The following is a 15263-nucleotide window of genomic DNA, read 5'->3' on the forward strand; positions in this document are numbered from 1 at the left end:
CATCTTCCTCATTTGCTGGAGCTCATTTACAGAAGTGCTGAAAGTTTGCAGCTGCAGTGACACACATCAGGAGTTGGGGTTGGTTAAATGAAGTGCTATATGGAGCCCAAACCACTGAAAAATCAGATCCTAATTGGTTCAAACTGTGTGGCCAAAATGAATGAGTATTTATGACCTAATTATCTCTTTCTGTCTTGTTTTGCAGCTATTAAATAGGGATAACTCCACCCCCACACCTGAAGAGGTGGCTGAGAAAACAGCTCTGAAGCACTCACAGGGTGCTGAAGTGAGAGCACCGAAGAGTCCATGAAGACATGGAAAAGTAGGATGTCGGAGCAGGCTCTGACCACATGACAGCAATGAAGGTAACGCAGCCATCCCAGGGGAGACCTTTATGGATCACGAGGTTACAGAACACAGCATCTTACATGGCACAAGGGTGTAAATGCAGTGTGCTTAAATGTGCTAGTGTTAAGACTTCTATACTTGTATGTACTTGACTTAAAGCCCTTGTCATTTATCAGACCTTTGTGGTATAAGGTACCTGTTTCCTGTACAGTGGCAGGTTTCACCCAGTAGCACTGGAAGAGTTGGTGAGATGGGCGTTTGCTCTCTGCTAGCTGAGATTAATTTGGTGGGGCTGCACCTGAGCTCTCCTGCCACAACCTTGCTCTCCTACCCACTCAGCTTGGCTGAGATGAAATTGCCCTGGTGATGGAGTTGAGCCACCCTGCCAGCTGGAGAAGCTGCCCATGTCACAGACAGGACCAACATGTGCTGACAGAGCAAGACATGGCAGAAGCTTCTCTGGTAGAGAGCAAGGACTGTGTTCAGCACCATCATTCACTTAACATCTCTTATCAGCACTAAATCCCATGCAAAATTCTTCAAACTCATGTGGGGAATGATAAGCAAATTGTTGCAATTGTCCAAATAATGGAAGAAATTTGCATAAAAAATGCTACATATGAAGCAGAAACAACCTTGGTGGTTTACAGGAGGCTGAAGTTGGTAGCTACTCTAGGCTGAATTTTTAAATAGCACTATGCAATGAATGGTCATGCAAACAAGATGGGTAAGATAGATGGGGTAAGATGGAGTTTTGAATGTTGCTGCCTCAAGCCTGCAGCAGGTGAGGGGGCGGGAGCAGCATGTTTGCAAGGAAACTAGCAATCACTGGAGCTGAGGAAGCTGTTTGCACAGGTGGAATGTAGGGGCTTTTCTGGGCTTTGAAGGCAGAGGCACTGGCTGCAAATAAAGCTGAGAAATGCTCCATGTGCTCTCTGGGCTCTGAGGAGCCAGTCTTCATAGTTTTTGTGGAATTTTTTTTTTTTCCTTATTTAAACCCTGGGAACGTAACTCTGACCTGTCCTACAGAGGCAGGATTCAACCTGGACCCTTTCCAACAGAGGTTTTTTCAGAGACTCTTCATATGAAGGGCTTTGAATAACTTTCTTGAACTACCCATCCCAAGGTCTTCCTAACCTCATCTTGTCTCAAACCTCAGACCTGAGCCTTTCTTGCTGCAGCTGGAGCCTGGTGCTTCTTAACTTCGATGGCTGCACAGAAAACAGCTGATCACCCTTTCCATTACAACATATCAAAGACTGCTTCTTCCTTCCCACCCACTCCCTGCCCCCAAGACTTCTTTTTTTCTAGGTTATATGGACCCAACTTCTTCACTCTTTTCTCTTAGCTCAAGATTTCTGTGTATTTACCCTTTGTACTGTTTTATTCTGGACCTTTTCACTTCTGGACCTCTGAAGGTGTCCTGGCCCTGCACAGGCAGTGCAGGGCAGTTGTCTCCTCTGCCTTGCACCTAGCACCCCAGGTCAACACCCAGCCCCTTTGCAACACCTCCGCACTGTTGGTGAAGCTTCAGTTTGCAGTGCTCTGCAACCCCCAGATTTTTCCCTGCCATTCTCCTGCCCAGTTGGTTATTCCCCCTTTCTTCTACCTACATCTCGCTTTGCTTTGCATTTGCATTTGTTCTTGCTGAACTGCATCTTGCTGCTTTCAAACCATTTCACTGGCAGTCAAGATCACAGTAAGCGCAGCCTCCAGAGTCCCTGCAGTCACCCTGTCCCAGAGAGAACATGACTCCCTCCAGCAGTGCCCACTGTTACTTAGAAGGGACAAACGCAGAAATGGATGGCCCCATCCTCCCCCTAAAAACCTCTGGAAATATCCCTGCTCCTGTTAGGTGCTGTTAGGGCAGTAATCTAACACTCCTGAGCTCATCCAGTGCCACTGACAGTGGCTTCACAGCTAATGTGCTTAAGATCAAGAAACCTAAATGATCCCAGAGACAAAGTCAGGGGACATTATTCACAGTGTAAATTTAGTCACCTAAATCAAGCACAGGGATTAGGAGGCTGGCTCCTGAGGTTCCCCTGATAGCAGGGAGAGAAGGAGAGCCTGGGGAGGGACAGCAGGATATCATCTTCTCATATTGTGCCTACAGCAGGTTCCCAGGACAACATCTAGAGAGCTGTGAGCAGATGCTGGTGAAGCCACACTGGTGGTTTTGGCTGCTCTGGTCTGGGGGATTGCAGCTCTCTCCAGAAGAGTGGAACAGGGCACAGCCTGTGAGGAAGCAACCTGGGTCCTGCCCAGCCCAGGGCAGAGCTGTGAAGGCTCTGCCCACCTTCCTGAAAGGAGACACTGTCTCATTTACAACACACTTCTTCATTGCTCATAAACAACAGGAATTCATTAGCATTGTAGCCAGTTTGAGGGTGAGGAGTGTGTTTGGGCAAGGAGGAAAGAAGGATGCTCTCTTACTCCCATTCATCAAGACCAAGTTTCCAAACCCTCTCCCGTGATGTTGCTCTCTCCTGAGCTCTCTCCATCAGCTGTTAATAAAAGCTGAGTTCTGGGCAGACCAGGGTGCAGCTCCAAACTTTCCTCCTGTGGATCAAAGAATAGTCTTTGCCATAGCCATGTTCTGGCCAGTTTTGCACTGACCCCCCCAGCTCCTGCTGGGACACCCAGCTGCCCTCACCACCTTCCCCATCGCCTCCCCTCAGCCACTAGCCTCACTAGAGACAAAAGGAGGGAATTCAGCTAAATAAACCAAATAATGGAACAAGGATATTTTTCCCTGAAGAAGAAGCTCTCTCCATCCTGGCCCAAGCAACAACAGTCTGCAGAGCAGGGTGGGCCAGGCTGTCTCTGAGACCCACTCACTGGCAGAGAAGTGTGGGTTTCCTTGGGACAGAGGGAATCCATCAGCATGCATCCTGGAAAGGAAGCGCCGTGTGGGGTTGCAGAGTTCAGAGGAAGTGTAGCAATGCAGCGAGCAAATGGATGCTTCAATGGCTGTACTGCTAGCTGGTGCCTTGGGAACTCAACATCACATGAGCCCTTCCTCTCTGCCTTTGGCTGCTAAATTCCCAGAGGAGCCCTGCCTGCTACAGGGGTGCTGCATTGCCAGGAGATGGGGTCCCTCAGGGTGGCTCATGCTGAGCAAGCAGACTCTTGAAACATGTTTGAGAGTGTGGAGGATCCCAGCATGACAGGATTACAGCATGTTGGGAGAAAAAAATACACTCAAGGCTGTGAAATGTTCAGGTAAAAGGGCCAAGGGTAGTGCACCAGTGACACAGGATGTTTCTAAAGAGGGAAATGGGCCAATATGGTGCAGTTTTGCTACTGAAGCTAGGCCAGGCGACTTCCCTAAGCCACCCAGCCAGTAGCCAGCCCCATGCAGTTCTTGCTTTCAGACATGTTTGCCCCTGTGTAAGCTCTATGAGTGGCAGGGCTGGCAAGAAACACCAGCAGTGCCCATGCAACTCTGCATTGTGCTCCAAACTTGTGCTGCGCTGTGTGTGTGCTTTCTGTGCTGCAATAAGGCTGCAGACCCAAGGCTGCCAATACTTTTGCCCTGATGACAACTGCATCTCAAGTGCCCTTGCTGATGTCCTGCTGTTGAGACTTGCTCACTGCTCATACTTGAGGCAGGAGAAACTCAACCAAAACACCATTATGCAACAAAAACAAGGAAGTGGGAGCTGGGAATTGCTGTTTTCCACAGAAGCGGGTTACTGTGGAGGTGTTCATGCCTATTTCTGTATCTGCTTCTCATGGCACATGTGAAAACTTGGCTGCTCCAAAGATGTGTGCTTCTGTCTATGGATGGAGAACCTGTTAGCACATGACCCCGGTTCATCCTGCTGGCTCTGGTGACAGGAGCAGATCAGAAAGCAAATGGCACCTTCACTGGCAGTCCCTGCTCCTGCATTATCACTTCCAGAGCCACTAGTGTAGCATACCCTGAGGGCACTCCTGAAGCACTGCTGTCACAGGGCTGCTTGCAAGTCTTCAGTCTACTGAGGCTTGTAATAAGGGTTAAACTAATCCCACACAGCACAGACCAAGGTAGTAACAAGGTGATGCGAAGCAGCTTCACTTTGCTACCATCTGCATAGGCCGTGCCAAAGCTGGGTGCTAGGACAGGGACAATAGCAATGAAACAACCCCCAATGTGCCATAATGTTCCTGTTTCCCCATAGTTCTGTCCCATGTCTTCTGCTGCCGGGTGTGGGGAGAGGGGGCTAGAGGAGGGTAGGCAGGGAGTCAGGACAGTTGCATCCCCTGGGATGTAGCCAAGGTCATACTATGGCATAGAGTGAGTATTAGGTCTCAGTTTAGCTTCTGGGTCCATAAACCATTATGTTTGCAACACTTTAATTTGTGTGCTAGGGTTGATATTACCCTTACGGGCCAGTGTTGAGGTACTAATGAATGTTTTAAAGTGCTAAAGAGCTTTGCCATATAGAAAATACCAGGCCTACCAAAACCAGTCAAAATGTTCTACGATCCTGAGCCTTTCTTCTTAGGTGGCACTGGTGCTTCATCAGACACAGAAGAGCTGTCTGCTCAAAGAGTGTTTATGTGACACCTGCTGAGTACCAGTCCCTTCCCTGGGACCCGCGTCAATGGTGTTGGGGGCAGTGGGAGGAGTGGGTGGGCTGTGGGAAGGTGGGTTGCTGCTTGGGAGTTTCCCTGGCTGGGCTGGGGTGGCCGAGGCTGCCCAGGACTGGACCAACTTCCTGGCCACACAGGGCTGGCACGGAATTTCTGGGCCACACAGCCCTGGAATTTCTGGGGCTCCCAGCAGCACCTCCTCCGCACTGCCCTCCTTTGAGGGTCCAGGTTTCACAGCCAGAGCTGGGGCTTTTCTTCCTTTCCATCTCTGCTGTTTGTCTCAGAGAAAACCCATCTAGCTGTTTTTCAACTGCCTGAAGGTGTTTTTCGGGGGTTTTTCAGGCTATTTTGAAGCTCATTTTTCCCAGATGTGCTTTTTTTTTCTTCTTCTTTTTTTTTTTTTTTCTTTTTTCTTCTTCTGTAACTTTTCTTCTTCGCCTTGAAGTTTCCGGCCACGTGACTTTCAGCTTACATCCTCAAGGTTCTGAGAAACCACAGGAGGCCAAGACCTAAAGGGAAGGTGCAGAGTCTCCGAGAGGAGAGGCAGAGAAAGTGGCAGAGCGTGGAGCAGGGGGACAGTGTGCCTCTGGGACAGGCAAGAGCCAGGAATCCAAGGGCCATCTCAGTGAGGACGGAGGAAGGCAGGGAGAGGGAAGGGCCACAAGACAGAACGCAGGCACACCAAGAGCAGAAAGGAAGCTGAAGAGGCCCTGGGAGCCAGAGACGGGAGCCATGCCCCACAGCTCCGACAGCAGCGACTCCAGCAGCTTCAGCCAGTCTCCCCCTCCCAGCAAGCAGGTAAAGCAGGGACCCCTCCCCAGATCTTCCTGGCTGGAAAACCATTCATGGTGGGTCTTGGGTGGGCAGGAGGAAGGGTAGCACCCACCACTGGCATTTTCACAGTGCAGTATGTCAGGGCTTTCTAGGAACAGTTGTGGGGAGAGGGATGAGTTGGCTGAGCCGAGAGCCCTGGCCACTGAGCTGGGCACAGGTGAAGAGACGAGGCCTGGTTACCTGGGGCTATGCCAGGTGCAACTGGGGGACTGGGACCCCCACCACAGTGAGATGTGTGATACACGCTGGGCAGGGAGAAGGCAAGAAGGGTGTGTGTAAGAGTTAGTGCTCTGGAGAGGAGCCTGAGCGTGCACCACCTCTCCACGGACCAGGATGGCCCAGGTCCATCCTCCCTGCTCCCCACTGCCGCAGAGATGACTTGGGACCCACAAAAGCCATGCCATTTTGGGTCTGCTGTCATTTCTGTTCAGCCTCAGAGGTTTTTCATCTCAGTAATGCTTTACAGAGGGATTTTATTTTGTTGCACTGATTACCTTTAATGGTAGGTGTTTTGCTGGCATATACTGACACAAGTCTGAGGTATGTTCACTGCCTTTTCTGGATAAGCTTTATTATATCTGTCATTTGCCATTTCTTTAGGGCTGGAAACAATGGCAAGTACTTGAGATTTTTCTCAGAAATCTTGGGAATGGTCACGGCAGATGATTTAGGCTTTGAACCGGGGATGAGGAGGCATCCTGGTAGAGAAAGGGATAAGTGCAGGGCTTGCCAAAGGATGGTGCTGTATCTGAAACATTTGTTGGGTATTGAAGGCAAGGATAAAACAGTTATGTTCAAGGAAAAGAGAATTTCTTGGGTGGGGTGGAGCGGGGAAAGGATGTGGACAGACTGACGGGCTGGGAAGATAACTCTTGTGGCTGAGTTTTTTAGTCCTGTGGAGAAGTGGTGGTGTGAATGTTAGAAAGTCCACAAAAGAGTCAGTGCAATATGAAAATAGAAGATGAACGAGTCTGTGTGACAGTTTCAACTGCCAGAAGGCAGCAGCAGGCTCAGTTCTCAGCAGAGAATGGCCGTTGCATGAAGCTCAGGTCCTGAAGCTTGGAGACCTGTGCTCTCCCCTGTCCAAGGGCCTTGGAAGTGTTGCAGTCAGCACTGCAGGCATTGCTACCAAGGGACTCCAGGAAAGATCAAGCACAGAGATCAGAGAGCTGGAGCAAATAAAATCTGGGGAAAAAACAAAAGCCCTCTCTAGCTAAACAAAGCAGGGGCTACATTGCACTGCAAGGGTCTGCAACAAATAAAGCCTATGGGAGAAGAGTGCTGGAGGGTGGGTGGAACCTACAGGCATGAAAGGAAAAAAACACAAGCTGAATCTCTGGAAAGATGGTTTAGCCAAGAAGCTGGTATGTCTGCAGTGCTGTATCCCTGCAGACAGACAGGAAAGGGAAAGGTTTTCCGTACAAGGAATTCAAATTGTCTCTCTTCTAGAGAGAGATCCCTACTCTGGTCCTTCAAGCCATATCCCCCAGGCCTGTATCTTGGTGAAGGGAGAGTGGTCTTTTCCCATCTGTGCTGGGATGCCCAAGGGTATCAGATTTCCCCCTCCTCACAAGATGGATGCCAAAAGCATCACACAACCCTGGGGTATGGCTTTATGCTGACACCGAGGGTGTGTATCTCATGTCCTGTGCTTCAATGATGTTATCTGTTGTGTCATCTTCCCACACACTTCCCTGCAGGAGGAGGGCGAGGGAGGGAATGCCCCAGTCATTTCCATGCCTTGTTTCCCTAGGACTCTTCTGATGACATGAGGAAAGTCCAAAGGAGGGAGAAGAATCGCATTGCTGCCCAGAAGAGCCGCCTGAGGCAGACCCAGAAAGCAGACACACTGCACTTGGTGAGCACTCCTACCCTACCTTCCCTGTTTTGGGTGCTGAGGGCTCATGTAGGTGACAACATGCTTTTACCTTGGTGACTTGGAGTGAAGATGATCAGTTGAGGCAGGACAGGAAAACTGAGGCCAGGGCAGGATGTAGGAGTCAGCGCTTGCAGCAAGAACACACAGCCCAGCACAACTGCCACTGAAACATCTACTTTTGCAGCTAGTTTTGAATGCATCTTTTTCTCTCAGTCTGATATTACCAGTTTCCTCTCCAAACCTCTTCTGACTGGCTCAGTCAGAATCTCTTTGAAAGCACAGGCTCACCTGGGCTGGCTCTCCCTGGGTTTGTGCTTTGTGCCATCACTTATGCAGCAGTTCCACAGCATACAAAGATGCTTTTCTGGGACGTTAGCGCTTTGTAGTCACTGGTGTGAGTGATGGCACAATGTGGAGCTGAATGGGCCATCCCCTCTGGCCTGTTCTCTGAGACAGCTTAAATAAATAAATATGAATAATTTTCTAGTATTTTCAAACGTCTCCATAGTAGTGCTCATCTCCTTTGCTACATCTGAACACTACAGAATGTGGAGGCTTTTTCTGTTGTTTAGCATGGATTTTCCCCCCCTTTGTGTTCACCCTGCTGTCCCACTCTCCTCCTGTGGCACCATGGGCACCCCTGTAGCTCTTCCCGGTGTGAGGAATCAGGTAGCTGCTTTTCAGGAGGGATGGTCACTTCTGGCTGTGTCTGTTTGGGCAGGCATGTGTGGTTAGTGTCGGAGCACAGGGGCTGGGCTCCTTTTGCCTGTTGGTAAGCACAGTCCCATGTGTTTTGGGCCACTGGTGGGCAGGATGCAGAACACACAGCCTGCAGTGGGGCAGAGACCATCTTTAGCCCTGCTTCTCTTTGAAAAGTGGTAGTTAGGCTCATGTTCAAAAAAATACCTTTTGACTTAGCAGCCTTCACATTCCCCCAGATCCCCATTTTTGGGAAGAATTATTGAGAAGTCAGTCCTGAAGCTTCCTCCTTCTGTACTGCCCTACTACTGTGGTTTAAGACAGAGATTTCACTCTTTCTCTCAGTAGCTGATGAACCTTCTAGAGCGGACATGGCTCTAGGGCCACATTATGGCTGTAAGCAGTGATAGCTCTGGGTGAGTGTGCCTGAGAGGGGTAAAAAGACACTGTCTCCAAGGTAATCTTAGAGGTGGATACGATCTTCCCTCAGGAAAGTCCTGCCTAGCTGTGGGCCAAGAAGAACTGAGCTCCTCTTCTTAGAGCAGATAACCATCCACTTGCTTATGAGGTTACTACTGCTCAGCTAGCATAGCCAGCACACACTCCTTGCCTTCCCGTGGGGACAGGAGGAGGGGGCTAAGCCAAATTTGGTTCAGACAGAGTGGATCCTGGCAGGCAGCTGCAGAAATGCAGTGAGGGAAGTAGAGGATGGGTGGTAAATTTTTCTTAATATTTTCCCAATTCCGGTGGACGGTAATGCCCTCCTGCTCCTTGGTCCATTCCCAAAGTGCTCTTTGCATTTGGTTGGCTCTGCACCCAAGGACTTCGCTTCTCTGTTGTGGTTCTGCCCAGAATAGCATGGCTCAGCTTGAGCTATGGTGGTCTGAAAGGAGCCAGCAGCTTTATCTGCCCCAGAACTTCGTAGCTTGTGTTTTGAGGTGAATGGGTCATGAGGAGGCTGGGATACTGGGCCCCTGGGTGATTCCCATCAACTCCTGAGTTTGACGTCAATCATGATTTCCAAAGCATTTAGTCACACCTGAGAGATGCTCATCTGCTGTGTGATCTCCTCCTGTGACTGCTGGGGGCGTTTCAACCTGTGCACAGAGAGCAGGCACAGGCAGGACTCAGTGTGGCAGCGGAGGGGTAAGCGGAAGGGCGATGGCTTCGCTTTGCTGAGTGGTGCAGCTTTCCAGGGCCTCAGAGCCCTGGGTCCCACTCCAGCTGTCTGGGCTGAGTTTGCAGAGCCTGCTGCTGCCTCCTTCCTCTGGTCCTGCCCAGGATGCTGGCTCCATGGTCGGTTGGTGCCTGGGATGCTCCAGCTTGGAGTTGGCTGCACTTGGGCAGCAGTAGTGGTAGCAAAGGCTGGGATGGTTGAAACAAGGCTGAGCATCATTATTAACCCCTTTGTTGTTATTCTCATTAGTAATAGCATTAATTCAGTTCTTCTGAGGCCTCGGTTTCTCTTTTCTTCTGACTCAAGAGTGTCCCCCTCCTCCCCACAGCGCCGCTGGTTTCCCCGGCTGCTAGCAGGAAGCAGTGAGTCTTTTCTTTCCAGGGCAATGACAGGTTTCCTGTGGCAGGTGGTTTTCTGGTTAAAGACGGCGGTTATTCAGGCGCCCTCCCCCGGGCCGGGCGGCCCGGGAAGCGGCCGGGCTGCGTGCGTGTATGAGAGGGAGCGAGAAAGCCTGGGCGGGAGCGGGCCACAGTCACTTCTCGTAAGCCGGGGCTGGGGATTGTGGCTGGGGCCGCCAGCATCGCGCCCTCGCCCGGGCCGGCCGGCTGGAGGAGGGGGGTTTGCCCGGGCGCGGCTCGGTGCCAAATTTACCGGAAACGTGTCATTCGTGAAACCCTGCGGGGCTGAGAGGTGCGGGACCGCAACTCCGCCTTCCCGGCTCATCCCTGAAGCTCCCGCATTGAGGAAGCCCCTGTGGTTTTTGTCTCCTCAGGAGAGTGAAGACTTGGAGAGGCAGAATGCTGCCCTGCGCCGGGAGATCAAGCAGCTGACGGAGGAGATGAAGCACTTTGCCTCGATGCTGAGCTCCCACGAGCCGCTCTGCTCCATCCTGACATCCCCTCCACCGCCTCCTGAAGTGCTTTATGCCACACACTCCTTCCACCAGCCCCACATCAGCTCCCCACGCTTCCAGCACTGAATCAGCCCGCCGGACAGCTGCCTGCCGGCTCCACCAATGGCAAGAAGCAACTTCGTGGGGCTCACTTCTCCACCCAAGGGAGACCGAGGGACGGACGGACAGACACCCCTTCTCAAAGTGTATACCCTGAGTGACTTGCCGAAGACATGTCCCCTGTGCAGAAATGACAGAGCCACCAGGAGGCATCTTTGAGCAGTTTCCAGCTTGGATCCTGGGAGGAGAAGGCATTCGCAAAAGGGCGCCAACCCCTTCTCCAGTGCTTGCTTGGGGACGCTCGCGGGAGCGTGTGGCACCGGCAGCCGCAGTGCGAGCAGCTGGCGCAACAGACGGAGCTCCAGGGAGACGAACGGGAGCAGGGGTGAAGGGGAAGGCTGGGGGCCACGGAGTACCAGAGCAAAATCGGTTTATTTTTGTAAAATAAAGATTGAAAATGCTTAACTCTTTGTTTCCAACATAGAGCCCAAGCCAATCCTAAGTGAGGACACAGGCAGCAGGAGAGGAGGGCTTGGAGTCCAGGGAAGAGTCCTTCGTGTGCTAGTAACTCATACTGAGCCAGGAGCAGGAGCCCCACATTTAGAAGGGGGCACATGTGCATGGGCTGGGCAGGTTCAGGAGCAATAGACTATGGGGTCATGGGGTTCCTGGGGGAGATGGGTGCCTCCTTGCTGCAGAGCTGGACCTGGTTAGAGTCTGACGTGCCACATAGCATCATAGGTATCTTCCCTGCTGATCCACTCAGCTTCCTACCTTTGCCCACTACTCACAGCTCTGCAAAAGCCTGCTGCACTACCTCTTCCAGTGAAGCATATGAAACCTGAAAGGTCAGTGAAGAGTAGAGTAGTTCTGCTGTGTCTGATCTAGTGGAAACACAAGCCGATCCATACAGCTGGTCTCTGCACCTAACACCCCACCAGCAGTTTGCCTGTCAGCCCCCCTCAATACTCAAGGCTGAAGCCCACCTGCCAGTGCAGGTCCTGCTGCTAATGCTGGCACAGGACAGCTGCCATCTCCAAGGAGCATCAGCTGCAATTTTTTCAGCATAGGGTACCACGTGCAGTGCTGCTGACACAGGCTTTCAACTGAGCTAAATGGACCCAATTTGTAGATACCTTTCTTTCAGGCACAGAGAGATGGTACATTTCTAGATAGGTTTTGTCCCATCATCACATCCCTCATGAGCAGTTGGGAAAAGCCTGTCACGTGCTGTGCAGTGCCCATTTTCTCTCTCTGGTGTGCACTAGTGGGATGATAACTCACCATTGCTGTGCCTCAGCAAGCTGTCCTCAGGAGAGGCACAGGTAGCATCACAATTTCTCCTGCCACAGCTTGTTAAAGAGGCTTGGGAACCTCCTGCCTCTGGCTTCTGTGCCAGCAGTGGCCAGGGATGCCTGGTGTCAGCGTGTTGGCCTGCGTGTCACCACACTGCAAAAGCAGTGCTGAGGCAATGGACGATTCCACTGGCCCTGTCTGTGCAGCTCTGCCCCCTGCCCCGAGAGGGATGCTCACACATAGGGGATGATGGTGGTTATTCCAGCTGGGCAGCTGGGTTTCTGCATACAGGACACGCAGAATACATCTGTGGGCAGAATAAATATTCTAACTACATTCACAAAAAAGCAGCAAGAGCAATTTTAGTGTGTCTTACACCACTGCCCTCTGGCTAGATCTCACACCAGCAGGCTTCATTCCATCTATTGGTACAACAACCAGGGCTGCTGATTGTCCCCACAGGCCATGCTTTAAGTCACTCATGCTACAAAGGCTCTTCCCAAGCAGCTTTTCTCTGGGATTTGGCCCTTTAAGCATGGGAGAGACAACTGGCTGCAGCTCTAGAGGAGCTTGTTTTTAACAGGCTCTGCTTCTGCTCCTTCAGCTTTTGGTGGGTTTGTTCCAGGTGAAACAAAAATTCGGAGCTTCCAAACCCCCTTGCTTTCTAACACTCCTCACCACAGTGGCAGGCTAGGTGTGGCTGGGTAAGGATTCCGAGATCAAGACCCAATAACAACAAACAAGCTGTTATTGAGCAGGCATTCTTTATTGCAGCGCTGGACAGCACTGGGGAATTATCCACCATGAGTGCTCCAACGAGTCAGTGAAACACCCCTACTAATATACACCAAAAACATGCATATTCAGTTCCATGTCAATGAGTTCCCAGAATTCTTCTACATAGTAATTTTATTTCCTGGAATTGGCTATCTTTGTAATTATGCATGCTCGAGGGTCTCCTGTGGGGTTCTTTGTTGATTCTAGTCCTTTGTCGTCTTTGTCCTGTCTCTGTCCTGGTCCTGTCTCCAGTCTCCCGCTGGTAGATTGCCCAGGTGGGTCAGAATCCACATCAGTGTGTCTGTAGGCACCCAGGGTCTTAGAAGACTTGATGTTATCACAACCTACAGGATGCTTGGCATAGTTGACTGATAGTTTCACAAAGCACCTTGTTTTAAAAGCAACCCTTAGTATAGAAATTCATTATTTTAGTAAACTTTTATTAGGCTATATTTCTATTGAATTTACTAACAAATATTCTATTATGTATCACAGGATTTTTCACTTGGTGTTCCTTAGGGCTCTGATGCTCCCATGCTTCCTGGGTTATAAAGAATCAGAAAACAACTCCACTGCTACCTTGCTTAGGATTGCTGTGCAGGGCACTGCAGGCTCATGCTTCTGACTGGAGCATGAAACAGAACCCCGGCAAAGCTTGCACTGAATTAAAACATAGTATTGCCTACAATAATGATAAAACTCCATCCTTGCTGTGACCTTTGTATTTTCTCATGGCTATAAAATGCTAAGCTTGGTTTTATTTGCAGATGGAGAAGGTCCTACCCTGGTGTATATGTATCATCTGTGCCCACACAGACACAAAACCAGTATTTTTGGTGCAGAGCTGTCGAAGTCTGAGATCCTGCAGGCTGGGTGGGGTTTTGTGTAATGCCCACAGAATTGCTAGACTACTCACTGGTAACGTCTCAGACCTATTACTGCAACTCAGAACGAAAATAAGTGGTAAGTGGTGAGACTAGGAGACGGGTTTGCAACAACATCCTCTCCAGAACCTAAACAATAGTCTCGGCATCAGTTAAGGTGCCCTTCCTCTGCATGGCTAGATGTGAGCTCGAAGGCCTCTAAGCAGCGTTGTGCTCAGCTGTTTTGGCTAAATACTGGATGTGTGTTCATGTGTCGGTTTTATCTTCCAATCTAACTTGTCTTTGCCCCAGTCTTGCCCTCAAAAACCTGACCACAGAAGATCATCTGCATGGTTCAAGGAGTTTTTGACCTCTTGGCTGCTTCTGGTGATTTTAGGTATCTCAGATGTGTCTCTCTTTGTTATGAAGAATGGTTCCCCTGGAGACAGTCCTTAGCACCCAAACAGCAAGGGACCATATCCTTCTAGGACCTTCAGCCCTTTCAACCAGTCGCTGAGAAAAAGATCCTTTCCTGAGGCTGTTTGCAGAGCTGCACAAGCTCCTTCACTTCTCTACCGCTGCTGTCTTTTATTTCTCTTTTCCAGGCTCCTGGCCTCTCCTCAGGACTCCTCAGGCAACTAGTTTTTATTTCTAAATAGTCCTCTGGTGTGGCCCTCGCTGTTGTCAGTAAATGAACTGTCAATGAACTCAAATGAGGAGCAAAGGGCAGGGTGGTGGCAGGGCAGTGATCCCTGATTGCTTTCGATTGTCTGCTCGTACCCACAATACAGTTCCTTTTGAACTTAATTTCCATGGCATCTGGCCTTTCTAAAGTGTTGTGTGAGGCCATATCCAGCCTCCAGGAGTGCTGCTTGCTGCTCCAAGGGAAGGGGATGCTTCTGGGCACACAAGTGCATAAATCAGGTGATGGTTAGACCCTGTGGTAGCTCGTCCCTACCCAAGCAGTATGTCAGTGCCTTTCTGCTGCACCACATAGTCCCTCACTGAAAGCTCTCCCAAAGCAGTAAAGAGATGAGGGCTCATAGGAGGCTGAGAGACTCTTTTCGAGACGGGGAAAGCCAAGTGGAGCGACAACTCTTCCCTGGAAGCAGAGCCTGCCGAAACACTGCGCTGGTGCTGGCCTCTGCTGGGCAAAGGCTGAGCTCTCCCTACCTGCAACCGCACTGCCCAGCGCCCTCCTCTTTATGCTGCTCCCCTACAGGAGAGCTGGCTGGAAGGTTAGCCTGGCTATTGGAAGATAGTCTCTGGGGAGACTCAAAGTTCATGTGTGTGACGGCAGGGGTTGGGTAAGGCTGCCTGAAGAGGGATGTCCAGGTGGAAACATGGTCACCTGTGTGTAGACAGGGCTGGGCTGGATGTGGGGACTGAGCACTGAGAAGCATCATAGCTGGAGGGGTAACAGCTACTTGCTTATATAAACATAGACCTGGCTGCAGCCCTAATGAACTATAATCACCTTTACTGAGACCTGGATTTCTGCCCAGCAGCCTTATCTTGGGGTCTCTGCTGTGGATGCATATTGGTCAAAGCCTGATGAGTGACCAGTGGTTTGGGGCTAGGAGAGCAGCAAGGGAAGGTGGAATGTGGCATTGGGAGGCAGCTATTGTGGGTGCCTTTGAAGCCTTGGTGATCATTGCCTCCACATTTACTTGCCTGCTGGATTCTTCTTTACATACAAAGCAGAGGTGTGTGGCAAACATCTGTTGATACAATCACAGGGTGGAGATAGGAACCAGGGGACATGAGAGTTACATTTTCCTTTATGGCCTTCACTGAATCTCAGTACCTCCTATAGATTAAGGCATCCTGGCAACTCTATGCAGAATTACAAGTCAC

At 50.6% G+C, this 15263-nt stretch overlaps 1 protein-coding gene across 2 annotated transcripts; it reads left to right on the forward strand.

The window, feature by feature from the left end:
• Window positions 1-281: 281 nt before the first annotated feature.
• Window positions 282-10935, forward strand: BATF (basic leucine zipper ATF-like transcription factor). 2 transcript variants are annotated; one of them, XM_051621460.1, is made up of 3 exons: window positions 282-365; window positions 7517-7621; window positions 10291-10935. In XM_051621460.1, the coding sequence occupies exons 1-3, from the start codon at window positions 351-353 to the stop codon at window positions 10495-10497; spliced, it is 327 nt and encodes a 108-aa protein (XP_051477420.1). In that variant the 5' UTR covers window positions 282-350; the 3' UTR covers window positions 10498-10935. The 2 variants fall into 2 exon arrangements, with proteins under 2 accessions (XP_051477420.1, XP_051477419.1); XM_051621459.1 differs by lacking the exon at window positions 282-365 and adding an exon at window positions 5624-5727.
• Window positions 10936-15263: the final 4328 nt, after the last annotated feature.

Source organism: Apus apus, chromosome 5 (genome assembly GCF_020740795.1).
Source record: "Apus apus isolate bApuApu2 chromosome 5, bApuApu2.pri.cur, whole genome shotgun sequence".
NCBI classification, from domain to species: domain Eukaryota; kingdom Metazoa; phylum Chordata; class Aves; order Apodiformes; family Apodidae; genus Apus; species Apus apus.

What these genes read in the sequence shown, in the direction of transcription:
- BATF (XM_051621459.1), top strand. Translation starts at nt 5,662, where the DNA reads ATGCCCCACAGCTCCGACAGCAGCGACTCCAGCAGCTTCAGCCAGTCT. An exon ending in CTCCCCCTCCCAGCAAGCAG is followed by an intron (nt 5,728 to 7,516) that starts GTAAAGCAGGGA and finishes TTGTTTCCCTAG; the next exon opens with GACTCTTCTGATGACATGAG. An exon ending in AAGCAGACACACTGCACTTG is followed by an intron (nt 7,622 to 10,290) that starts GTGAGCACTCCT and finishes TTGTCTCCTCAG; the next exon opens with GAGAGTGAAGACTTGGAGAG.